The sequence below is a fragment of the Kogia breviceps genome, chromosome 10 (genome assembly GCF_026419965.1).
Source record: "Kogia breviceps isolate mKogBre1 chromosome 10, mKogBre1 haplotype 1, whole genome shotgun sequence".
Lineage (NCBI taxonomy): Eukaryota > Metazoa > Chordata > Mammalia > Artiodactyla > Physeteridae > Kogia > Kogia breviceps.
Genome location: NC_081319.1, coordinates 82,711,272 through 82,738,390, shown reverse-complemented (window position 1 = coordinate 82,738,390; position 27,119 = coordinate 82,711,272). Strand labels below are relative to the sequence as shown.

At 40.4% G+C, this 27,119-nt stretch overlaps 1 protein-coding gene across 1 annotated transcript in view; it reads left to right on the top strand.

Annotated features, from left to right (window-relative positions):
* Positions 1-27,119, top strand: part of PKHD1 (PKHD1 ciliary IPT domain containing fibrocystin/polyductin) — a 420,109-nt gene that overhangs the window by 206,653 nt on the left and 186,337 nt on the right. Inside the window, exons 46-49 of the mRNA XM_059075914.1 lie at positions 3,223-3,358; positions 6,102-6,348; positions 20,855-21,032; positions 22,433-22,628. Coding sequence (XP_058931897.1) covers positions 3,223-3,358; positions 6,102-6,348; positions 20,855-21,032; positions 22,433-22,628 — 757 coding nt within the window. The remainder of the gene's footprint in view (positions 1-3,222; positions 3,359-6,101; positions 6,349-20,854; positions 21,033-22,432; positions 22,629-27,119) is intronic.

The window sequence follows — 27,119 nt, the reverse complement described above, 5'->3', positions numbered from 1 at the left end:
TTAACATCTTTATTGGAGTATAATTGTTTTACAATAGTGTGTTAGTTTTCCCTCTACAACAAACTAAATCAGTTATACATACACACATGCTCCCACATCTCCTCCCTCTTGCATCACCCTCTCTCCCACCCTCCCTATCCCACCCCCCCAGGCGGTCACAAAGCACAGAGGTGATCTCCCTATGCTATGCAGCAGCTTCCCACCAGCTATCTAATTTACATTTGATAGTGTATATATGTCCCTGCCACTCCCCCACTTCGTCACAGCCCACCCCTCCCCCTCCCCATATCCTCAAGTCCATGCTCGAGTAAGTCTGTGTTTTATTCCCGTCCTACCACTAACCTCTTCATGACATTTTTTTCCCTTAGAGTCCATATATATGTGTTAGCATACGGTATTTGTTTTTCTCCTTCTGACTTACTTCACTCTGTATGACAGACTCCAGGTCCATCCACCTCATTATAAATAACTCAGTTTCATTTCTTTTTATGGCTGAGTAATATTCCATTGTATATATGTGCCACATCTTCTTTATCCATTCATCTGTTGATGGACACTTAGGTTGCTTCCATGTCCTGGCTATTGTAAATAGAGCTGCAATGAACATTTTGGTACATGAGTCTTTCTGAATTATAGTTTTCTCAGGGTATATTCCCAGTAGTGGGATTGCTGGGTCGTATGGTAGTTCTATTTGTAGTTTTTTAAGGAACCTCCATACTGTTCTCCATAGCGGCTGTATCAATTTACATTCCCACCAGCAGTGCAAGAGGGTTCCCTTTTCTCCACACCCTCTCCAGCATTTATTGTTTCTAGAGTTTTTGATGGTGGCCAATCTGACTGGTGTGAGATGATATCTCATTGTAGTTTTGATTTGCATTTCTCTAATGATTAATGAGGTTGAGCATTCTTTCATGTGTTTGTTAGCAATCTGTATATCTTCTTTGGAGAAATGTCTATTTAGTTCTTCTGCCCATTTTTGGATTGGGTTGTTTGTTTTTTTGTTATTGAGCTGCATGAGTTGCTTATAAATTTTGGAAATTAATCCTTTGTCAGTTGCTTCATTTGCAAATATTTTCTCCCATTCTGAGGGTTGTCTTTTGGTCTTGTTTATGGTATCCTTTGCTGTGCAAAAGCTTTTAAGTTTCATTAGGTCCCATTTGTTTATTTGTGTTTTTATTTCCATTTCTCTAGGAGATGGGTCAAAAAGGATCTTGCTGTGATTTATGTCGTATAGTGTTCTGCCTATGTTTTCCTCTAAGAGTTTGATAGTGTCTGGCCTTACATTTAGGTCTTTAACCCATTTTGAGTTTATTTTTGTGTGTGGTGTTAGGGATTGTTCTAATTTCATACTTTTACATGTAGCTGTCCAGTTTTCCCAGCACCACTTATTGAAGAGGCTGTCTTTTCTCCACTGTATATCCTTCCCTCCTTTATCAAAGATAAGGTGACCATATGTGTGTGGGTTTATCTCTGGGCTCTCTATCCTGTTCCATTGATCTATATTTCTGTTTTTGTGCCAGTACCATATTGTCTTGATTACTGTAGCCTTGTAGTAGAGTCTGAAGTCAGGGAGCCTAATTCCTCCAGCTCCAAGAAATGAGTTTTTAGATACTCTGATTCTAGGTCTTTTATATATAACCTATTAGTTTTTCCTCTTTGGATATTTTTAGGGTCTCGCCCTTGTCCCTGGTATTTTGCAATTTCAATATGGTGTACTTTGCTCTGTGGCTTTTTCTTCTAACCACTGTATTAGGCTCTGGGCTGGACTTTTCACTGTGGAAAATCATATCCTTTCCTTCTGGGAAGTTTTCTTCACTTATTTCTTTGATACTTATCTCCTATATATTTTCCTTTTTCTTGAAATTATTATTATTCGGATATTGGCTCTCTAAATTACTTATCTAATCTTCTTAATTTTCTCTCTGATTTCCCACTGGCCCACTGCCTTTTTATTCTACTTTCTAAGTTATTTCATTTTTTTCTATTGAATTTATTATTACTGCTGTCCTGTTTTTGTTCTTTTTTTCTTTTCTGAAAAATTCCTTTTTAGGCTTCTTCTTGTTTCATGCACATGATATTCTTATTTCTCTGATGTTATTAATGATAGTTTTTAAGTTTTCTTCTGATTTCTATACTGGCTTTGTCTCTACTGGGTTTCTTTTCTTCTGTTTGTTTCTTTTTATCACTGTCTTCCATGCTGGAGACCCTTAACAATTTCTGGTGATCCTCAGACAGACAATTATCTTTAGCAGTGGAACAGTGAAGCACTAACAACTTGATTAGATGGAGTCTGTTGAAGAGATTTTGTGGAAAATCCTGGAAGCAGTTTTTGTTTCTTTTTAGACTTTTTACTATTAATTTTTATATTAACATACAGTAAAATGGACTTTTTTGATGTACAGTTCTATAAATTTTAACATATGTGTAGATTTCTGTAACTACCAACACCGCAATCAAGATACAGAACAGTTGCATCAGCCTGAAAAAAACCTCCCTCTGACTCCGTGCCTGTAGCCACATCCTCTTCTCATGTCTAACCCCTCGGAGGTCACTAATGTATTCTCTGTCACTATAGTTTTTTCTTCTCAACAATCATATAAATGGAATAAGATAGTATGTAACCTTTTGAGACTGGCTTCTTTCATTCCCAAATCCTTTGGTATTTATCTAACTTGTATTTTATTCCTTGTTATTGTGGGGCAGTATTCCACTATAGGGATCTACTACAGGTTTACCTACTCATTTGTTGAAGGACATTTGAGTTGTTTCCAGATTTGGTGACTGACTACAAAGAAAACTGTTTTAATCATTTGTGTAAGGGTTTTATATGAACATAAGGTTTCATTTCTCTAAGGTAAACACTTAGGAGTTGAGTTGTTAGGTCAATGTTAAGAGTATGTTTAATTTTGTAAGAAAATGCCAAACTATTTTCCGAAGTGGTTGTACCATTTTGCATTTCCACCAGCAATGTATGAGGGGTTCATTTATTTCTTTTTCTCATCAGCACTTGGTACAGTCACTATTTTTTCATTTAGCCATCTAACAGGTGTGTAGCATATTTCATTGTGATCCTTTGTCATATATTTGATTTGTAAATATTCTTCCTAGTCTGTAGTTTGTCTTTTTACTCACTTAATTGTTTTTATTTGTGTATTAAAATTGTATTTCATGTGGCCAGTCCCCTTATTTTTCTTCCCTTTTTTCCCCCCTTCTAAATCACAGGGAAGCCTGTGTATGTCAGCTGGGATCAAAACTCCCAAAAGGTGGGAACTGACAGTGTCTAACACAACCTTTGTGAATTTTGATCTCATTGACTGTGTGGCCATCAGGACCTGTTCAGGCTGTTCCCGGGGACAGGGTAAGTTGAGTAGATAAGATAGATAGTGAATAAGGCGGGTACTCATATAAATGTGATAAATAGTGGCAAAAGCCATTGTGATTCATTGTTTCTTTTAGTTATAAGATTGCATTAATTGAAACTGCTGCTCAAATCTCCTAAAAGAAATTCTAGAGGAGGCCAGGTGCTCCTGCAGCTCCCCAGTCTTTCCCTATATGGTGCCTATTACCCTCTGACTATGGTGCCATGTCTCTGCTGGACTCTGAGCTTCATAAAGGCAGGGATCACATCTTTCTCTCTCTCTCTTTTTTATTGAAGTATAGTTGATTTACAGTTAGTTTCAGGTGTACAACATAGTGATTCAATAGTTTTATGGATTATACTCCATTTAAAGTTATTGTGAAATATTGGCTATATTCCCTGTGCTCTACAATATATCTGTGTAGCTTATTTATTTTATACATAGTAGTTTGTCCATCTTGAGCCCCTCCCCCATCTTGCACCACCCTAGCCACCAGTTTGTTCTCTATATCTGATCGTATCTCTTTTGCTCAGAGTTTTATCATTAGTAACTAGTAACCTGATGCCCAGTAGGTTCATTGATTAAATCAATGAATGGAACTGGATGGATAGACATATGGATATAAACTAACACACATGCAAGCTTTCCTGAAAGAGCCAGAGTTCAGGTACTTTATGTTTGCAACAGCCCAAGACTTGTTGTATGCACCATAGGAATTCTTGTCCACTTGTTAACCACATCTCAGGCAGTGAGAAATACCTTGGAGAACTCATGGGCCAAGGTGAAAAGAAGCAGAGAGCAATCTAGTTGATTTGATCATTGTAAACAGACAAACCAAGTGATTCAAGTAAATATGCTCTTGTGGTTTGAATCACCAATTTAGATAATTGTTTGTTTTTTTAATTAAATGAATAATCAGCAAGTTTCCACTGTGCTTTTTTTCCGGCCCCCACCCACCCTCCCTAGGCAGAGCCAAATATTGTTTTTATTTGGGTGGTGTCTGAGATTAAGATTGTAGAAATAATAATAGGAATAAACAATGCCTTATGGCAATCACTTCAAATCATAATTCCTCAGTCATGTAATAGCTTCACTGTTTCATATCATTCATAAGACACTGAAAAAAAAGCACAATGCTCCTTATGAGCTCTAATCTCTTCCCACTGGATAGTCTTGGCAAAGCCATCTCTTTCATTTGTTTAAAAATTGTCTAGTCCAGGTTTTGTTTAAGGAACTGGGCAGTACAGAGAGGAAAAACACATAGTTCTTGTCTTCCAGCATCTCTCCATCTAGGCACAAAATTAAATGTCTAAGCCAGTGGTTGTAATAGTGTGATGAGTCCAATACTAGAGGCTTGAGCAAGGTCAGTGAGGGGAGCAAGGAAAGGGGTCAGGTAAGATTTCATCACAGAGCGCCTTGAGCAGGATTTAGAAAAATGAAGAGAAGTTTGCAAGGAGGAATAGGCAGAGAAAAGTTCCTATGTATTAGAAACAGCACATGCAAACAAATTCCAAAGAGCAAGTTATGATTGGGGAATTGCAAAGAAATCCAATATAACTGAATTGTAGAGCTGCTTGTGGTATTAGATGAACTACAGAAGTTGCCAGAGGTGGAATCATGGCATCTTGAATGTGTGACAATTCAGGAAATGGACTCTACTGGGATGAGAATGAAAGCATTAGGGCCTCTCTTTGTATCAATATTTTATTTAAAAATTTTCCTTTTTTGGTGTATTTTATAAGGTGTATAATACAGTAATATGGTAGCATATATACTAAGAGATGTGTACTGAATTTTTAAATTTTAATGACAGGAAGGTGAGTATTAGAAGACCACTGCCATCGTTTCCTCCTGGGCAATTGGACTGGCAGCAGAATCACAATGAATCGCGTGGAGGTGGTACGAGGGAAACCCTGCTAAGCAGTGTAGCCCTAGAGCTAATAGTTGAAAAATGTGTTACTATTACTATTTACCCACGTGATTGATTGAATACTGCTTTTGAGGGTAAATGTTTAAAGTATAAATCTCATAAAAAGTGGGGTTAGGTTTGCCATAGAAGAACTAGAGCAGAAAGATGGAGAGACTAACCCACAGCACTTTTAGCATTTAATAATTAGTCAATTAATGTTCTGTGTCATCATTTCCCACTAGACCACACTTTCTCACCCTTGGCACTATGGCACTTGGGGTTGGATAACTTTTTTTTTTGGCTGCACAGAGCAGCATGGGGGATCTTAGTTCCCGGACCAGGGATAGAACCCACGCCCCCTGCAGTGGAAGCACAGAGTCTTAACCACTGGACCACCAGGGAAGTCCCTGGATAACTTTTTGTTGTGGGGACTGTCCTGTGCTTTATAAAATGTTTATCCTCATCCTTGCCTCTACCAGATGCTCATAGCACTGCCATCCACCCAGCTGTGACAGCCAAAAATGATTGCTAATGGTGCAAAGTGTCCCCTGGAGGGCAAACCACCCCTGGCTGAGAATCATTGCCCTAGAATACAGGATACATGAGGGCAATGCCACTACTGTTCTTGTTTCCCTCTCTCTCCAGTACATAGCACAGAGCCTGGCATATAGTCAACACCTAGGATTTATTTATTTTTCTTGAATAAATGAGTGGATTGTAAAACTGTATAAATATGCAATTTAAAATACTGAAAATACTCCAGTGACTTCAGTTGCCATTTGTGATCATATTCTTTGGTGTCATTGCATCACAGTCTTTCTTCCAATTTATAGGTGGATTTACTGTCAAGACCAACCAGTTGAAGTTTACAAACTCTCCAAACTTGGTAGCATTTCCATTTCCTCATGCAGCAATTTTGGAAGACTTGGATGGGTCTCTGTCTGGGAAAAATAGAAGTCAAGTTCTTGCGTCTATGGAAACCCTTCCAACTTCTTGTTTGGTCAAGGCCAGCTTCAGTCAGCTTGTCCATGGAAGTGTCTGTGAGGAAAATGGTCTCTTTCATCGTATGTCTATTGGTTTGTAAGTTGAATTAACTCTACATTTTGGCTTGTCAATGCACATGCATATATCATCCATGCTGTTGATATTTGTAGAAGCGAAATTTTTTTCCAGAATCTTTTGGAAGTATTTAGTTCTACAAAAGCGACGTGGGGATAATTTTGATAGCTGTCAGATCATAAGTTTATGGTAGTTTTAGACTGTTTCAAATGGCAGCTAACTTTCAATAACAATGGACCAGGTCTCATAGCCCTTGACCTCTTATTGGCATTTTGAGCTAATAGCTTCCTCTTGAAAAGACTTGCAACCAACAGAGAATTTGAAATATATTTAAATTAAGAGGATTATTAAAAATTCCAGTAATGTCCATTCTCATTTATGTACACCTACTCCCCCTGAGCTCTTTTTAAGTGTTCGGTATGCTCCAGGGAAGCAATTGCTGATGCCTCCCTATTACTTGCAAAGTTGCTTCACCCCAGTTCATTTTCCTTGTTAATTTCATGAACTATTGGATTTGTACAATACATTTCCTATTAATATTGGGGCAAGGACTCCTTGGTTATGCTACTCAAACTACCATTAAGTCAGCAGCTGGGCTGTTTATAATGCATAATAGGATTGCTTCTGCCCTCTTTAATTTCCAGGTAAAGATTGCTGAGTGTCTAGCGTTCTATCTTTTACCTATTTCAAATGTATTATACACATTTAGCCACACTTCTTTCCTTTTGTTTTGTGTCCTAACTGCATGAATATTAAGTCAGGCGCTTCAGCCAGATCATGCTGGCATCTTATTTAAACAGGTAAACTCCAGAGAGTGAGCCTATATGGTCAGGATTGCACTAAATCTGCATTTTGAATGCATATGGCATCAGTATCTTGACATTCTGTTTTAGACACCTTAGTAATATAATACCCTGCTAGCATTGAATCATCTGAAAATGCTCCACTTTTGCTTTCCAAACTGTTTATTATTCTATCTAATGTTAATGCACCCAATTCCAGCAAGTAAAATAGCAATGTGGAGGGATATATTTTCATTTCTAATCATTTTGATTATGCAGAGCATGCCTTTTCTTTTCATTCTTGGGAATGCATCCTGATTTTTATCATTTTAGTGATTTTAACAAAGATGTTTTTAATGAGCATTTTGAGCTTTATTAAAGTTAGCGATTTATTTCTTATATGCGTTTTTTCCAAATGAGGAAAATTAAAATAGATTTATATAGTTAAAAAGAACATTCTGTGCTTGCCTGATATTGATTTCTCTGTGTTGTCGATATTCCGTTTTTATGCCTTACTTGGAGACCTACTGGGAGACTGTGTCTTAGAGAGGCATTTAGTGGCATTAGAAGGCTCTGCAGGTGTTATCCTTCTGAACATCTGCTCTTGGAAATCTTTAGGACAGGATAATTAGGTGCTTACCTAGGCAGCAGGTCATGATCCCAGCACTCAGGGACTGACAAGGTCAAAAAGATAATAATCCTGATACTGTATTCTAAGTAGATTCAAAAGACTCCTACTAGGGTGAAAAACTTGCCTTGGTTTGTTTGTAATTTTTTTGGTTTTAAAATAGAAAACCTCGTGTCCCAGAAACCCCTTCAGTCTTGAGAAAACCAGGATGGTTGGTCACCCTACTCCCTAGGCTTCTATTTAAACATTTTCAGGTTGATTCACAGGTCTGCGGGCAAGTGCTCAATGACCCCAAATTCACCCCAGGGGAGTCTTAGCACACTCCCAATTATGAGTCTCTTAGCCTTCATGTCCTCATCTCTAGGGTAAGGTGGTTGGGTTAGATGATCTCGAAGGCCTTGCTAGTCAGGGTGCATCAGTGTGACCTGGGATTAGACTTGGGAATCTCAGACTCACTGCAGACGTTCTGAGTCAGGACCCACAGGGGATTATATTCAAGTTTTAGAAGCACTGCCCTAAGGTCTTTCTAACTTGAGCTTTCCAGGATTCTATCCTCGGCTATTTGTGTTCAGTGACTTGATCTCTGTCCCAGAGCATTATAACCTCATTAGGAACATGTCAGAGCTAATGAGCAATTTGAATTCTGCGTAGATACAAACTTTGCTGCATTTCATGGAGAAAGGATTAATTTGTTGTGCTATTTGCCCTGGAGCACGCACCCTAAGAGTTGATTTACAAAGCTCTCACGGTCCCTATCTTTTGGGGTTGCATGTTGATGGAGATCTGATGTGGCACAAGGACCCTGCCCTCTTCCCTTTCAACTCTTAGCCTCCTCCTGCCTCCCTCAGCCCAGGTCCCCAGAGGGCAAGGCGTGAGGGCTGCACAGCTGTTTAATGTGGCACCTCTGCCCCCTAACCAGCAACCGAGTACTTGGAGTGTGATCTCTTCCTTGGAGGCCCCTTCTGGTTCATGTTCACTCTAAGTTCCTTGTTTGACATTGGCGACCTTCCCTCACTACCTTTTCCAAGAGTGATGGGTGCTTACATTGTGGCATTTCCTGTTTTGTAGCTTCCTCTGACTTGACCTTGCAGTTGGGTTGACTGAGGCTTAAAAATGTTTGAAGTTGGTAATAATGTTTGATATTTAGGTGAAGGAAATATTCCCACCCTCTACAAAGCAGAGTCTAGTTTCTGTTTTGTTTAAAATGATGACACGCTTGGTTTGGGTGAGTTCTCTCTCACTTGCCAGTTCTAAAAACGTGCTTTCTTTAGGGACCACAAGTACTCAGCATAGCGTTCCTTTCCTGGCTTCCAATCTCATTCTCCCCACCCCATCCTTCCTGATAAGACTGGAAAGCATTAGCCCTATCAGTGTAAGTCAGGACCTCATTTCAGAAAAATGTCAGGAACGTTTCCTATAGAGACCTCGTAATGGCAACATGCCTGACATAGTTCCTGGATTTACTGATCCCACATTTCTTACGTATAGAGATAAATTACCTGGAACAAGGATCATCTCACCAGTGGATTTCTGTGTGCTCCTTCTAGACCTCCTTTGTAAGTTCTTCTCCCTGCCCCTTAAATGCTAGTGTTCCTTAGGGTTCTGTGAGAAGCTTTCCTCTCACGTCATGCTCTTCCCAAGTGATCTGGATTATTCCACAGCCTCAGTTAACAGTCACTGTTGATTCTATATTTTTTTCCTCCAGTCTACATTGCTTTATTGAATTCCAGATCCATTTATCCAACTGCCCTTAGAATCTGCCCTGCCCAGTACTGAAGTCACTTGCCATAAGTGGCTACTGAACACGTGAAATGTGGCTTGTCCAAATGGAGATGTGCCATAAGTGTAAACTATACACCTTATTTCTAAGACTTTGTATGAAAAAAAAGAATGTAAGAGAGCTCAACAATTTGTTTATACTGCTTACGCTGAAATGATAAGTTTTGAATATACTGGGTTAAATATATTATTAAAATTAATTTCACCTGTTTCTTTCAAATTTTTCAATGTGGCTACAATAAAATGTAAGATTCTATCCGTGGCCTGCATTTATGGCTTGTATTATATTTCCATTGAGCAGCTATGCTTTCAGTATTTCCACTAGAGTATTCAACAGCCATCTCAAACTCAACTTGTCAAAACTGAACTTATGATCTTTATTCCTTGGACCTATTCCTCCCTCAGTGTTCAGAATCTCTGGGTGTTCAGACAAATGATTCAGTTATCTAAACCAGAGATGGGAGTCATCCTTGACTCATCTTCTTATTCCTCACAGAAATCACCTACCAAGTCCAGCCCATTTCATCTCCTAAAAAATCTCTCCTGAGTTTTTCTACTTCTCTCCTTCCCAGCTACTCTAGTCCAGGTTGACACTGCCTCCCACCTGTATAACCACAACAACCTCTTAGCTTGCCACCTTGCTGTGATGCCATTCTTAAACTTTTTGAGGCTTTGCAGATCAGATCTGGTCTTGCCATCCATGCATTTCTTTGTAGAAACTTTGTCAAGGTTTCCCAGTGCCTCCCGATGAAAGCCCACAATTTATAATGTCTTGTGGGCACTTCATGACCTCCTCCTGTTTGTACTTCTAGCACCATTTCTCAGTGCTCTGCTCTCCCTTCCCTGCATTTTATGCCTCAGCCATACTCAACTTCTTTGTGCTTTTCAGCCCATAAGGCTCAGCTTCCATGAACTCAGCATGAAGGTGGTTTTCTCTGTTAAGCTTCCCCAAGCTTTCTGTACAGCTTTTGTATCCCTGCTGTGTGCTGGCTCTCTATACTTGCTCTAACCAATACTCATAGCTCCTACATAGCTTTATAAGTTGCCCCTCCCTCCTCATACATGGTAAGTAGGGCAAGGATAGGGTTTTCTGTTTGTTTGTATTATGGTACCCAATACCATGTTGAACATATAGTGACTCAATAAAATTAGTATTGAATAAATGAATATCATTTAAGAAATTGTGGACTCCCCCAAATCTTCCTGTAGTGTCCTTATTGTCCATTTCTCTCTTAGGACATATTTATAAGGAGTCTACAGCCCTTAACTTTTCTTTAGAAGATCCATGATTAAAATACTATCCACAGTCTTTGTTTATAAAATTCCTAGAAACATCAAATACTTAAGAATATCCTTTCATAATGTCTTCTGGGCTTTTGCTTGCCCGGGGCTGTCAGTTGATCAGATGATTTATTTTAACAGCTGATTTCGTCTCCACTCTGCCCCTACCCCACCCACCGAATCAGCAGTTTGCGTACATTTGCAATCCTTTTCTTTCCCTGGTGGTATAGATGCATAGAATTGTGATGGGGAGAATGAGAATGAACTTTCACAATTACCATCTGGGAATTATTTGTTTTTTGGTTTAGAGCACTCTACAGCTCCTTCAGTTGACATAGATTTATTCAAATATCAGTAAATCAAGCCTTGATCTGTCTTCCAATTATGTACTGAATTGAATGTGGGGGAAATTAAAAGAGTTTACAAGATGTTGTAGGTTGGCCAACCAGTCCTTCTGAGTTTTAATAGGAAGTACATAAAAGAAAGTCAAGATATATGCATATGTTTGAAATTATTTTTCAAAGGCTGAAGAATAGAGAGGTAATTAAGAATCATTTGTGGGCATAAATCATAGCCCGCCCTGCCTCCACCACTTCCTAGGTATGTTCCTGGACAAGTTACTTCACCTCTTTCTGCTTCAGTTCTCCTATCAGTAAAATGAGCCAAATGGTACTTAACTCACAGGGTCATTGTCTGGCATGTAGTAAGTGCTCAGTAAATGTTGTCTTTCAAAAGTCTCTACATTTATGAATGGTCTGATGAACATAGGGGCAGGAGAGGAATAAAGACGCAGACGTAGAGAACGGCCTTGAGGACACGGGAAGGGGGAAGGGTAAGCTGAGATGAAGTGAGAGAGTAGCTTTGACATATATACACTACCAAACGTAAAATAGGTAGCTAGTGGGAAGCAGCTGCATAGCACAGGGAGATCAGCTCGGTGCTTTGTAACCACCCAGAGGGGTGGGATAGGGAGGGTGGGAGGGAGATGCAAGAGGGAGGGGATATGGGGATATATGTATACATATAGCGGATTCACTTTGTTATACAGCAGAAACTAACACAACATTTTAAGGCAACTACACTCCAATAAAGAAGTTTTATTTTTTATTTATTTATTTATTTATTTTTTGATGGTTGCAAGGCAAGTTTAATAACAAAGCGTAGCCATATATATACACCCCTAAAGCAGGGAATTTGCTTAGTCATGCCTTATCGGCATCAGCTGGTTGATTGGCTTCTCGGCTTAGTCACGCCTTATCGGCATCAGCTGGTTGATTGGCTTCTCGGCTTCTCCCTCAAAGGCACCAATTTCCCCTCCAGGGTTGCTTTTCCTAGCTTTAGGGAACAACCAGGGACTCCCAGTAACTGAGCAGGTCCCTGGAGCGATTTGGCCAAAGGCCATCTCCTTTTTTACGTTCATACCATAAAGTCCAGGATGCGTACCAAGGAGAGTACAGTCGGGCCCCGAGGCTTATGAGGGTCTTAATGGCGCCTTCCTCAGAGGGCAATGCTTGCCACATTTCCCCCTCTTTTATTTTTTAAAGCTTGATAATGCAATTTCAACCCATACACCTCCTGACGAAGAGCAGCGAGACGGCCAACAATAAAGCGTAATAAATAAGGTAAGGCAATTTACATCAACAATACACATGACGCCACGGTAATCAATCCTGTGAGTCCATTTTGAAACCAATGCATTGGGTTTAGCCATTGAAGTTGATCCAAGAGTCCTTGAATTAATTGTTGGGGCGCGTCTTCTTGTAGATGAGCTTCTTGAATTGCTTGTATTTCCCGCATTAAGTTTTTGTATGTCCAAACTAATGTGTCCACAAGTCCATACACTTAAAAAGTGCATTTTTACTTTGTTCCAATCCCAGTCAGTTTCATTATAAGCGTGTTGAGTCACACAAATCCAAGTATATTTAGCATGGCAAATCAAACGCATTTTCAATTTTAAAGCCATAATTTGGTCTCCTAAACCTATGAGAGTATTTTTTAACTCATCAACCTCAGTTTTGAGTATCAATATGACTTTGTAATGCTAATGCAATACTGGTATTTTTAGACAATTGATTAACATAATGTGCTTGTTGTACAGTTTTACTTAATGCTAAACCGGCGGTAGCGGCTGTGGCTGTTAAAGCGGCTAAGGCTAATATGCTACATATTAATATTCCAATGAATCGTTTAGGTCTTTTTAAAGCTTCAGATAATTCTAGCCAAGCTTGCATGCTAGTACTATGATACCATGGTTCAGAAATATTTACAGGCAGCATTACATAGGAAGGTTGTTTTAACATCATAACAGAAAAAGTTCCTTTCATAGGCAGAATGCAAGTACTAAAAATACAATTCTGACAAGTTATATTATATCCTAAGGAACCAGAAGTAAGCTCAATCTGTAAATCTCCTATTAGCAAGGCATATGAGGGTGTAACACAAGTAATAACCGGTTGATAAGAGTAAGACAATGCAAACTTCCCAAAATCCCAATGCTTATAAAAAACCAAACTATTATTAGTAACAGACTGAAGAAATTAAAATGGTACCATTATTATAATTTAAGGTGCACCAGATTTGAGAATTCAAAATCAGATTGCGGAAAATCAGAAGGAAAAAAGGAGGGAAACTTCAAACTTGTAACAGCTTTAACTAGCTTTAAACTATGGCTGGCCAGTAAAATCCCTTGTCCTCCTATATATACTTCAACACAAAAATAGTATCCTTGACTTTGCAGCTTCTATTAGAGCTCCACTTTCAGCTTTATGATTAGACCCATCTTTGTTGCTGTAATTACCAGTCTCATTCTTTCCATTTTTGTTATTGTTGCCCTGTGAAATCATTTTTTCTAGAACAGCAAGAAGATGTAAAGCTTTCTCAGCTTGGTAGGTTAATATATACAGGTCTACGAGCAAAAAACACACTGCTTGGGCAAATTTTTCTTCAAAAGGTTCTATGAACTGATAAAGTTTTTCACTAACGGATATGGCTTCTGTATACTGCCGGACATGATACAGGATGACTGCTTGAGTGTAATACAACATACTGTTTTCAACATGACCTAATCCATCCATTTCTTCCTAATTCTTCAACTGGTTAAGTGTCTGTCTTAAACTATCTGTTGTTGTCTGATTACTTTTGAAAAACTCAGCTACTGCCGTATTCAAAATTATATTATAATCGTCTTTGTTTACATCTTGTAGGCAGGTAAGATGTTGCAGACAGACATCATAATTTCCAGCTGTGAAAGCCTGGAAAGCACTGGTGGAGAACTCCTTCTCTTGATCAGTGATCTCAGGTCGCTCCTTGGATACTTTTTGTCCCATATTTTTTTTACTTCTGACTATTGCCCCGAGTTACTATCAACTTTACTATGTGGCCACACTTTCACTCTTAACTCCGGGGATTCACCTACCGAGATTCAGATGTCCCTCTCGTCCGGTCCCTGTTCGGGCGCCACTTGCCGCCAGCCGCTGCGGGTCCTCAAAGTGCAGCAACAATCGACGAGAGGGGGTAGGGAACTGAACGCACCAAGGTATGGGATCAGAAGGGTACAAGCAACTGATGGTTGCAAGGCCAAGAAGTTTTAAAAAGAAAGTCTCTACATTTATGATTGACAAAACAACATATAAACTTACTACTAATAGAATAAAATATTATAGATGATTACGTTTCTGAGAAGCAAATGCCTGGCAAGGGAATTAAGTTTGCTCAAATGAAACTTAATCTGATTCTTGAAAAATAGGGAACACTTTCCAATAGCCACATGACATTGCACTTATCCAATGAAATATCCCAGAAAGTCTTGGAATCTGGAGTCTTTCAGGACACAGTTTATGATTCATTGTGCCCCAAAGCTTCTGTTTCTTTCTTCCTATTTCTCCTAGAAGAGAAAATGTTAATGTTGCTGTTGATCTCCTTGATTCTTAGATCCTGCTTAATAGCCTTCCCTGTAGTGCTTGCTGAGCTCAGTGTTTACCTATGGAACTGCTCTTAATGTGTCAGTGTTCAGAGTACAAAGCGCACCCTGCCTCTATGAATGCAAAAGTAAAGAAGCGTTGAAATGGAAATTGTGGCCTAGCTTTTCCTTTAATAATCGCCTAACGCTCCTTCCTAGGGATAAATAGGCATAGCATCACTAATGGTATCTTTTAAGTTCTCAAAAAAATCACATGTGTGTGAGACAGGAAAATTCCAAGAAGTTTTATCCGCTCTCGGCAGCAGAGGTTACAGCAGTAAAATAGAAAAAGATCTAAACATCGAAATGGAGCCCAAACTGAGGAATATCATCAACAATACTCCATGGTTATTAAATTTCATGAATAATAAAGGGGTCTAGGGGGCGTGCTGGTACCTGTTTTACAACTAGCTTTCTAGAATAAAGACCCTGATTTGTAGCATTTGCTTAATTCCGTGGTGAAAATACTCTCATGTGATCTGTCCTGATATCACTGAATACGGAGTTGGGAAGAGGGGCTGATGGTGAGCTCATGAGGGGGAGTCCGTCAGCCCCACCAGCACCAGGTGTGCATATATATAAAAGAGAAGGTAGGCTTTATAGTCCTAACTCCCTACTAGATGCATAAAATTGTTTTTCAATATTCCTGACAGGTAGTTGTCTGCCTTGGAGTTGTGTAGCTCCGAGGGTGGTGTTTTCATGTTCTGAGATAGCCATTCCAGCTGCATTCCACAGATCAAGAAAGAGGTGCAATAGTATGTGAAGGATAGACAGATAGACAATAGACATCTACTGCTTCTCTTCAAGGATTAAGGTATAATAAGAATTATTATCCCAAGTGTGTCACAGAAACTTCAGACACTATTTTGGGGAGGTACTAGGTTGATTTTGGGACTTTTCTACAATCAATTATTATTGTTTAGCTAACTCTGAAAAAAGATAAACAGAAATCTATATCTGCAAAGTCATGGAGGAGTGATGTGGGGTGTACCTGCCAGAAACGCAAGGATTCATATGGCTTGCCTCTCTGCCTATCACTTCTATTTTTTACGTGAATTTAAGAATTGTTAAAAGTTTGGAAGAAAGACTGAGGGTTAGGGTTTCTTTTCTTTTAGGTTTCTTACTCAGAAGGAGAAATATTTGTTTCTCAATCAGTAAGGGTAATATATACAGGAAACCCCTTACTGATACATGTCAATGATCGCTGGGTGATGGCAGATCAGCATATAGAATAGGGGTTCTCGGACAGTACTTTTTTTTTCATTAAAAAATTTTTGTTTATTATTATTGCTGACCAATGGGGAGGTGCGGTTTATTTACACCAGTAGCCATAGGGGCAAGGGGGAATACACTGTTAGCAACCTGTATAGGATGGGCTACTTATGCGAAAATAAGACTCTCCAAAACGAAGGACAGTGATGAGCTTCTGACAAGGACTTCTTATGAGCCCAGCGTATTTTTAAAGGATGCTCAAGAAAAGTCGTGCCACAAAAATTTGTCGGCTGTGCTCAACGTTTGGATTTTGTCCTCTTTGTGCAGTAAAAGATGAGAGTAACAGTAGCAAGCATGGATATCCAGGCAATGCTGACAGGACCATTGGGGGCTAGTTTTTATGATGTGTCTGGCTTAGGAGATGTGTAATTATAAAGGGTTTATTTCACAATTGCTCTGAATTTAGAGCATTTAGAGCTCAGTGCAGTGTTTGTCTTAATACACAGAGATATGGACCTCAGGAAAAGTAAGCTAATGGTAAACACAAACCAGGGAGTTAATATTCGTTCTCACTGGTATTGTTGATTGCCTAGCAAATCCTCTGTGGGCAGTGTACACTCAACAGTTCTGCACAGTATCTGGGCACTAAATTACCTAACTGTTGATACAACTAGTATTGTATATTGGTACTTACGTTGGGAAGTTTTATCGAGTGATACTGCTATATTTCTAAAGGAAAATGTCTCTTAATGAAAAACAGGCTTGGTGATTAAAAAAAAAATAAGCTACCTCATACAAAAGGAAAGGCTTGTAGTCCTCTTGTCTTTTTGATTGTATACAGGAGCCATTGCTGACTCGGAGGTAAGGGTTAACATTTCAAATGGACTGGTTGCCTCCTGATTTCTTGCACATAAAGCCATGAGAAGTTCAGGGAGAGACTTCTTCCCCTAGTAATGAAGCCTTCTGCTACTAATGGCCCATGCAGACTCCCTTGGCTTCTCCAAATTAGAAATACTTGTGTGTTCCTTTGCTTCATTAACAGTAAAGAGAGGGAGATTGGTGGCTATTTAGGGCACAGGGAAAATTGTAGGAATTATGGTTGGTAAATTCTCTTCATGGCATTCTTCTACTCTTGATGTTCTTTGGATGCTTTTCAGAAGAGCCCACCACTGTCACTGCTGGCATTTGGCCTAGAAGGATGGGAGCTGATTTGACCTAGGATTTTTGGCTCTTGGGGTGATGGTCAACAAAAGGCATCTTGCCTACTGGGAGATGGGTCTTTTACATTTTGATTTGTTTTTCAGAATGCACAATATGATCCTTTCCACTACCGACTGTGATAAAGGAATATTTGATAACCTCCTCCTCTACCTGTATTTCCCTAAAGAAAGCTCATGTTGCCCTCGAGTGCCTGTGAAATTGCATCCCACATGAACCTTGGTCAAGATGGATGGGGTGGCTTGGTAGGGTCAGGAGGTGAATGAGGAAAAGGCGGAGGAAAGGATGGTTTAGGATCACTGTGCGCTATGGTTGGGTCTCTGGTTGACCAAGGGGTTAGCATCAGATTACTGGATGCTGTTGGAAGAAGGGCATCAAAAAGAAGGTGCAAAAGTCCCGAAGATGAATAGAACTGAATTAATTTTAGCATTTAGTGGTTTTACAATATTTGAAAACAAGGTCATGTTTATAGGGGCCTTCTGAAACTGGGGAGTATGGCCTGAAAAATGGCTCCTTCACTAAGTGAAATGACAATCTATAGAAACAGAATCAGGAGAAATTAGATCTTAAAACTGACTTATAAATGTGATGCTGATAGAAATCTGAGAAATAATTAAGTCTAGTCCAAGTGACCAGGGGGAATTCTTGGGGCCACATTGCTGGAATGAAGAAGAATTTCTGGAAATATGCATTATCTCTTAAGAAAAGAGTGATAAAATATAGGCTGATCAGGCAAAGTAAGTGACAAAATACAGGTTGGAGTAATTAGATGTGAACAGACGGATGCATTTGAACAAATAGAATTCTTTTGGTCTATAGTTTAAAAAAAAACCCCAAAACCCTAAAATCTAAAAGTGGTTTAATTGAGAGCACTCAACTAGGATAGAAGAAGTCGAAGTTCATGAGGGAATCTTAGCATTTTCCTAAACCAGGGCCCACTGTTAGTGCAGATTGCTTGTATATGTCCAGGAGAGGTTTTCTGACCACTAAACTTAAGTGTATAAGTCCTTTTGGTGAATATCTTATTGATAATGGGGTTGACTGTATCAGGATCTGATAACTTATGATCAATTGCTTATCTCCTTCGATGAATAAGTTTACAAGAAATCTCCTGACACTCATGTGGTTTTCTGGGTAGACTTCCCTGGGACCAAACATCACTAAGTAGCCAGTTAGAGTGTTCTAGTCCAGTCAACACTCATTTATTCATTCAACAAACATTTGTTGAATACCCACTGTGTGAAAGGCAGTTTTATTTCTCACTGCGAATTATTAAATGGAAATTCTAATTTATCAGTGAGTCTTTCTTGGAATTCAGTCTTGTGATTCATTTTCCAGAGCCCATATGTCTCTGTGAAAGCTGAAGGGCTGCTCTTTCAGAACCTGAAATTCTCGGAATCATTTTCTGGACTGTGGGGAATCCCACCTGATGTATTGACCTTGGTACTTGCTGCGGCTAACTCATTTGCCTCTTTGGTATTTCAGTTTATCTCTTCTTATCACATTTGTTTTACATTTATTTCCCAGTAACCTATCTTCACTTAGTAAATACATTCATTGGGCCAAATTGTGCTGGCTAATCTCCTGGGACCCTGGGACTCATGGTTTCAGTCAGGGTAAGAGAAAGCCATAGCGATTGAGGAGAAAGAGCTAGAAAATACAAGGGAGAAAATTAAGCTTTCTCAAGCTTGTCTAGAATTAAAATTTACAATTAAATTTCATAAATGGAGGAGGAATTTGAGGATGTGAACTCCCCAAAGCTGGAAGAAGGAACAAGATAAAATATGGAGGGAATTTCCACAGTAGATTGGATGTTAGAACAGATGACCTTCATATCCACTCTGATTCTAAGAATGTGAGTCCAGGATTTACTTAAGTTCTGATTTAAATCTTGATGTACATGCAAAAACAGCCCTCCATATCCCTGGCCCAAAGAGAGGAAGAAGCCCCCCCACCCCGAGATTTCTAAAGGTTTGGTGAATGCTACGTAAGGACATCTGGGAAAGAGTAGTTCTTTTATTCCAAATGCCCTGAGCATTCTTTATCCCTTTCATTTTACTTATTAACGGATGAAACAAACGCATTTAATCTTACAGGGAATATGTATCAAGTGCTATATTGCCAGGGCTAAAGCTCTGTACCATGAAAGGTTTTGAGTGTGTTTTCAAATGACCAAATATCCTGGATAAACTCTCTAGACAGTAAAATAAGTAGACAGAGTGGCGAACCAGGCACATCTGAGGTTCTTTCTTAAATGAGCTATATAGGTAGACTTATTGGGCTTAGTGATGGTTACTGAATACTTCACATAGATTATCACTTTAAGTTTCACAGTTGCTATAGGAGATACATACTGTTGTTGTCTCCATTAAAATAAAAAGGAAATTAAAGCTTAAAGAGGGTCAGTGAGTCCCCCAAATTCATACACCTAGTGCACGCAGATATAGATTTCCAATTTACACCCATTTGACAATGGTGTCCAAGCATTTAACACTAAAACCAGTCTCCTCTCTATAATATGCCACTAGATTGTAAATTGGCTTTCGATGTGCTCACATCACCCCTCACTTTGAAAACCCAACATCCTCCTTTGTCTCATTTCCCTTTACTTTGAGAATTTAATTATCTGCCTGTAGCAACATGCCACAGTTAAAAATTCTCATCAAAACTAAACCAGAGGGTGAAGGACAGTCGTAATGGGTGTTGATTTTTTTTAACTTTCGCTTTATTTTTTTTCTGTCCACTTTTTCTTTTAGGGTCTAATAAGCAGGTGGCAAAATCTATCTATCTTCTAGTGAAGTCTTAAAAATCACTTTCTGGAATGGGCTGCATAGAATACTTTGTAGAACTATAAAACTTTCTAGCTCTACCTGTGATGTTCGCATACTACTTTTACTATACTCTGTATATACTCAGTTTCCTCACTTGGTCAAATGCTGTTCTTCTAGAAACCCTTTCTGTACATTGGGAAGTTGGCATCGCTTTTGGGAAGAGCTCCTCCATGCAGGCTTTGTTTGTATAGCAGACATGATCTGAGTACCCATAATGTGTAGGGCCCAGTGCCAAGGGGCAGGATACCAAAACAGAGAAAATGTCTCTAACTTCAGGATGTCACATTCCTTGTTAACAAGCAAGAACACAAACCCACCGGCACTGAGTGAGCCATGGGCATCGTGTAAGCCCACAGGAGAGGACTCAGGGCCCTCTTTGTTCTGGGGAAGCTTACTGAGGCTGTTCCTGCTGGGCCGTTGGAGGTAGGCTCTGAGGTTCTGGGCTTCAGCCACTGCTCCCCGGAGGGATAACTAGTGACTGTGTAATAACGCGTTCTGCTGCTGGTAAACCCAGGCTATGGCAATATTCTGACCTTGGACATTTCTTTGTTAAAATAATAGTATATAGTCCTGGCCTATATGAACTCACTAAGATGGCATTGATTAGTGGCCTAAGATCTGAGTGTTACAGGTCAGTGTGATGCACAAATGGTCCAGTGACACCTTCCCACTGGGCTTTTTGACACACACCATGGCTGCTAAAACCTCTATAGACACTGGGACGAGAGACGTACATGGAGAAAATAGGTGAATTATAGCTGATGGGAGAGGAGTGCCTTAGATCCAGGATGGACAAAAAACTTAACCACCCACTTTTTTTCTTTTTAAATCACTCTAGAGCCAATGCCCCAAAGGTTCCTTATGATTTAACCATAACGGACAGCAGAAATAGGACAACCACTGTCAGTTATGTGCATGACACACTGTCTAACCCTTATGGCTGGATGGCGCTGCTCTTGGATCAAGAGACCTATTCACTGCGATTTGAGAGCCCTTGGACCAACAGCTCTCTGCAGGTAACCCCTGGCATCCACTTGATGGTAGATTCCATTCCCCAGGGGTTCCCGTCTTTCCTTCTGTGATGCAGTAGTTTGCAGGTATTAGCATCTTCTGGTGCTGATCAAGAAAACTGCAGCAGCATTTTGACCAGATGAATATAACCTGAATTTGAGGTATGATTGTCTTTTATCTTAAACGTGAAAATTTTAGAATCCCTTTAAACCTCACCTTGAACACAGAATGGTTCTGCCTGAAATTTTAACTTTATTAGTACAATGAAAAACAGCTTCTAAGCATCCTATAGAATTGTAGTCTTATATATTATGGGTTAAGAACCAACTTACCCCAGGCAAGTGTCTGTAGCCGAGAGAAAATAGCTTCACAAAGCATTTTTTTTTTACATTGCACACTGCCACCTTGTGGTCAAAGATTAACTTGTACCTGAAAACGAAAGGCAACTAGCCTTCCGTTTGGATTGGGTTGAAGGAGTCAGATGGTTATGGGGAGGGAAGGTAGGAAAAACCATAAGGAAAATAGGTGCATTTTCTGAAGAAAATCAATCCAGTGGATTCCCTCAAGCTTCTTTTATTCCTTTTAACACATTTCTTTCTTCCCATCTCATCACTCACATTCTCCCTAAAGGTTGTAAGAGCAGGTCTTAGGGAGCTGGAAGCAGGTGTGCCATAGATCTGGAGAATTCAAAGCAGAATCCATTTGACCCCCCTCATCACGGCTCTCAGGAAGAATGTACACCTCTCTCCCCTTCCCCTGAGGTTCCCATGAGAACATTCTGGGAAGGTGAAGGCAGTAGAATGGTGACTCTGGAGGTGGACACCTGGGTCTCTGTCCCAGATTAGCACTCTCCTGCTTTGTGATGTAGGGAGAGTTACCGAATCTCCACCTGCCTCAGTGTCTTCGTCTATAAAATGGAGGCAATACTAGTAACAACCCCCAGAGTCTTTCAAGAGTTGGATGCCTTGATATGAATGATACCTGAGCCAATGCTCAACCGTGTTAGCTGTTACTGTTATAAATGGATGGCACTCCTATCATTGCCTGCCTGTTTGAGTCTTGGGGAAAACTGGGCAGGAATTCTACATGTGTCTCTGTCTCTTCTTGCTGTTTGACCTGGGACAAGTTACTTCACTTGTCTGAACTTTGGTTTTTCTCCTCTGTTAACTGAGATTGTTAAACGAGAAAAACCTTACAGCTTTCAGCCCTCACACTGTATGATTTTGTAGCTTTAGTTATGGATTTATGATGGAGTAGATTTAAGTAAGCCCATTTCCCACAAGAAAAGTAGCCGGTGTGAACAGTCCTGTTTCTAAAGCACTCCATCTGAGTTCTTTGTAACTCTTTTTCTGGGAAGAGTCTTCCTCACTCAATGAGCACTTCTGTACTTTTCTCTCACTTCAAGTACTCAGCCACATTTGAGAACTTTGCTTCTGGGAATTACCTGCTGCTGGTGCACACAGACCTGTGGCCTTACCCTGACATCTTCATAAGGTGCGGGAGTCAAGTGGGGCGGTCCCTTCCGTCTCTTCCATCACCTGGTCGGGACCAAGGCTGTGACTGGTTCTTCCACAGCCAGTTGAGACAACTCACCTATCTGGGTAAGTATAATTGGATGAGCATGTTGAGCACATAGTCAGAAGCCACTCTTCCCTTTGGAATGCCAGACATGGGTGCTATGAAGTGAGGAGGAACTGAAAGAGACCGCTGTGTGTTATGGTTAAGTGGTTGGGCTCTGAATCAGACTGCCTGCATTTGAATCCCAGCTCTAGCACCTACTAGCTACGGGACATCGTGCAGGTATTCTTTCTAAGCCTCAACCTCCTCATCTGTAAAATGGGATAATAAAAGGACCTATTTAAAGGATAGGAAATTAAATCAAGGATAACATGTAAAATTCTTTAGCAGAGGGTCTAACCCAGAGCAAGTGCTTAATAAACTTTGACTGCTATTCATATTTTTCATTCATGTTAAGGCCATGTTGTATTTGTAGAAAAGTCAACTGCACATGTAAAGACAGGATGTCTGGTTGTGATCACAGATACAGGGAACAGAAAAGGTACAGAGAGGCAGGATGAAGAGTGTAGTCAATGTGGAAGGTGAGAAGCCTTGGAAGGAAATCTGAGGTCAGGAAAACGAGATGCATGGAAGGCTCTCTGAGGACTGGGGGATGGGCTGTCTTGTCTTGTGTCAGAGGCAGCATCAGGGTGAAGGGTCCAGGAGCCTCATTTTATAGAACCAGAAACCCTACAGTGATTGCAGAGTAACGGGGGCCAAAAGGATTTCCTTACCTTCTTATTGTGCATGTTTCACAGGAGCCCTATGTGTGGGTCAGGGCCGTAGATTTCTTTTGACTTCCTGGAGCTCATCTCATATTTCTTTTCCATATTGTTTCAGCATTGGTCACTCTGAGGACATGGTGTCCACTTATACCAACCTTAGCTCAGTGTGGTCTCTAAGAAGGAGAATCTGACAAAATGAGTCTCTAGAAGGACAATTTTGCTATGAATTGGTCTTAATAGATCCTGGTCGAAATCAGGGCCATGTCAAGCATGGCAAGTCCCAGTCTCTGCCACAAGCCAGACTTGGCCTTAAGGGTTTAGGGAGCGGGTAGGCATCCTGAGTTCTTTGTCCCTCTCACTTGTGCCTAGCCATTTGTCAACTGGGTCTGATTACACTTGAGCCCTGGGGCGATTACATTTTAATAGCACCAGAGAGGAGAGGTTGGTGCTTCCCGGGTTTTTAAAAAGTCTTGGCCAAATGGATTGCTCTAGATTTTATTTGCACTGAATTGTACCATTCAAATTTTATTTCTGATTTGATCCATCCATAAATATAACCTAAAACTATAAAAAATCAGGATGGACAGAGATCCCTGAGACTGTTTTACCACTAGAGTCGAATACAGCCATTAAGTAAGAGCAAATAGTTGCCATTAACTTTAACTATGGCTATTCATTTGATGTATATTCTGAAACAAAATTTTAATTTCAAATTGCTCTTGTTTTATTAGTTAGCATGCTTCTGAGGAGCCTGTCTTGTCCATTGATCAGATTTGTTCATGAACTGTAAGCTAATTTGAACAGTCACATAAACCAAGCATGATAAAGGAACATTTGTGGCATAAAGAAAACAAAATCAAGTCATGCAGCTAAAGATTTTCTTCCCCCCATTATTTATTGAATTAACAGCAAGTTATAGTATTATACTATATTTACACATATGGTATAAATGCATATCTGTATAAGTATATATATATATATTTTATGTAGATGTACATCTGTATTATATATGTACATATATAGGACTTAGGTGAATATTGCAGTATAAACCATTTTTATTAGGCAGATGGCTTTTATTAATTAAAGAGTCTTTGTATCAGAATACCTTGGTATCTCCACTTTTGAATAATACGAGTTGGACAAGGAACAGGAAGTCACAGAGGGTTGCTGGAATGTTTAGTAAAAAGTTGGATACCCTGACTCCTTAGAGAGGATTCCTAGTCCTCCAAGTGGCGGCTTTCATGGTCATCTGTGCTTCCTCCATCCTCTGTCTGATGGAGTAGGTAGGTGGCGAGAGCCAGGCCTGTTCCCATTCCTGGGCTGGCACAGTGAGGACTTGAGGTTTCAGGAGGAACCGAGGCTCACACTGGTCTTCCACGGTGGTGTCCCATGCAGCTGTATTGGGTTGTGTGGATTGGGCTTCTGTGTAAAGTCTGCACCAGCACTAGGAAGTTGACGAGGAGGCTACCATGGTGTCCGTAGACCAACAGCCCAACGGCAGTGAGGTAGCTGTGGCTGACCCCTCAAGAAGGCTCTAAGCAGTAGAGTTCCAGTTACATATTGATTAGTTTGTTACTTTCACTTACTTGTTTTCTTTGGACCATGGGGCTTTATAGGTCTCTGTGATTGGGATAATTTACATAAAATACATTTAATCCCAGAAGCAAAGCCCTCACAGTCTATGTGGACATATTCCTGGAATGAAAAAAAACAGAACAACAACCCATGGGGAGGTTGTGTATGCAGAAGGTTCATTTTATTATAGGGAAACTGCTTGACCCTCCTCCAGGTCCACCGAGTTTCCTGTTCAGGCTTTGGAGGGGGGGGTGGGCATGGTTGGGGGGACACTGCTCCTTTCCCTGCTGGCCTTCCATCTGGAGTCCTGCTCCACTGACAGTTGGCTGGCTTTTACTCATTCCTTGACCACTTCTAAGCAGACCGTCTTTTGTATTGTTTGTGTGCAGCCCTACCACATCCCCCCAGAGAGGAAGTTTTAAAAAACTCACAATTATCTTCATTTCCTCCATTTGGGCTCCTTGCTGTGTGATTTAAGATGCTTGACTCATCTTTGACCCAGCCGAGAGTGGCAGACAGCAGAACCCAGGCATTCTGGCTCCTGGCTGTGACTCTCTCCACTAGAGTGTGCTGCCCACCCAATAATCATGGGCCACTGACCAACAAGGGTGGGGGGTGCCAGGCACTGGTGCAGGAGAAAATTTCTCACTGGTCCCCATGACGAAGAAAAAAGTCCCACACATATAATGTTTTTTGACTCTTGCCTTTCTCCTCTTTACCAAGGCAAATTTTGTCTTTGTTCAGCAATGTCTTTACAGAATGCAGCTTCTTTGGAAAGCTCATGGCCAGAGTTTAGGGCTTCAGGTTTTAATCAGTGGCTGGCTGGCTATTTTACCTGGGGCATGGAATTATAAATTCTCCATGCCTCCGTGGCTGCATCCATACAACGAGCTTAAGAATACTTACTTATCTCTTGGAATTGTGGTACAAAACACCCAAACATCTTCAAGTGTGATTAGCATGCCGTGTTATTTTATTACACATTTTCTCAGTAGATTATTTCTCTAGAATGTTTCTTTTTTTCCCGGAAAGTGGTCAATCTCAGGTGCCTTGTATTCCATATACCCCTCATAACTTGTCTGAAAGAGTCTCATTCTACTTTCCTTGACTAGCTTTTGTAAGATAACAGATTCATGATAACATGACGTATATGATATATGGGTCCCCTGGAAACTTAATATCACTTAAGCAATTGTTACCCACAGAATAAGATAGCCTTGCTCATTTAAGAATCTTTCTTAAGGAGATTGGTTCTAAAGCCTTTCTAAAGCCCCGTAGACTTCTGCCCAAGGAGCCACTTAACAAAACAGACCACAAGTGAGGTCCTTGTGTGCTATAGTTTGTGATAGGATCCCGGAGGGGCAATATTTGGTGTGATAAACTATCATGAATGGCAGTGGTGAACTGCAACTTCTACACCACGCTTGCGAACGGGTCTGACTATAAAACAAGTGTTCCTTCATATTGTCAAACTTGGAGTCAAATCCAGAGAGCCCATTTTTCAGTCTCTGTGATCGGATTCACTAGCACTCCTGTCTCTGACTTACACAGCCAGTTTCCCACTGCCTCTGTCCCTGTTGTTTTTTTCCCAAGGATGTTTTAGTTTGTGGTGAACTATTTTTATTTTTTAGTTACATTCACGCTATGAAATAATTAGTCAGCTAATTAATCTGGTTTACAAGCTTTGTAGGATTCTTCAGCTGTCAGTCAGGCCCAGGCCCGAGGCCTACATCTAGTCTCGGCTCTCTTGCCCATGTGATTCCCGTTGCCATGGCTACTGGCTACATCTGCTGACACCCTACTCTCTATTTATTGCTTAATTAAGAATTTCACGCTCTGCCCTTATCTGCCTCTAAGAACAAGCGCATACTGTTAAGAAATTCCGAATTTACGCCCGGGCACAAGGAAAGCCTTTCTTGCGGGCTTGGCTGGATGGAGCCTCTCTAACGATCTTCTCGGCGTCCCAGCCGCCACCCTTCAATCAAAAATCATTAAATGGGGCAGAGATAATGAGCATGCAGCGTATCAAAAGCAGGATGTTTGCTTGGTCCAAAGGAGGAAAAGCTGCTAGGCCCCATGCTCTGCTCCACTTCAAAGGGAGATGAGACCCCCTCATCACTGGGGCCCGATAAAGCCTCATTTGTTCTGGGCTTGACTTATGCAAAAGGTCTGGTATGTCAGAGTCCCATCTCACAGACGTGGGCTCCCCCCACCTCTTGCCTCCACCTCCACCAG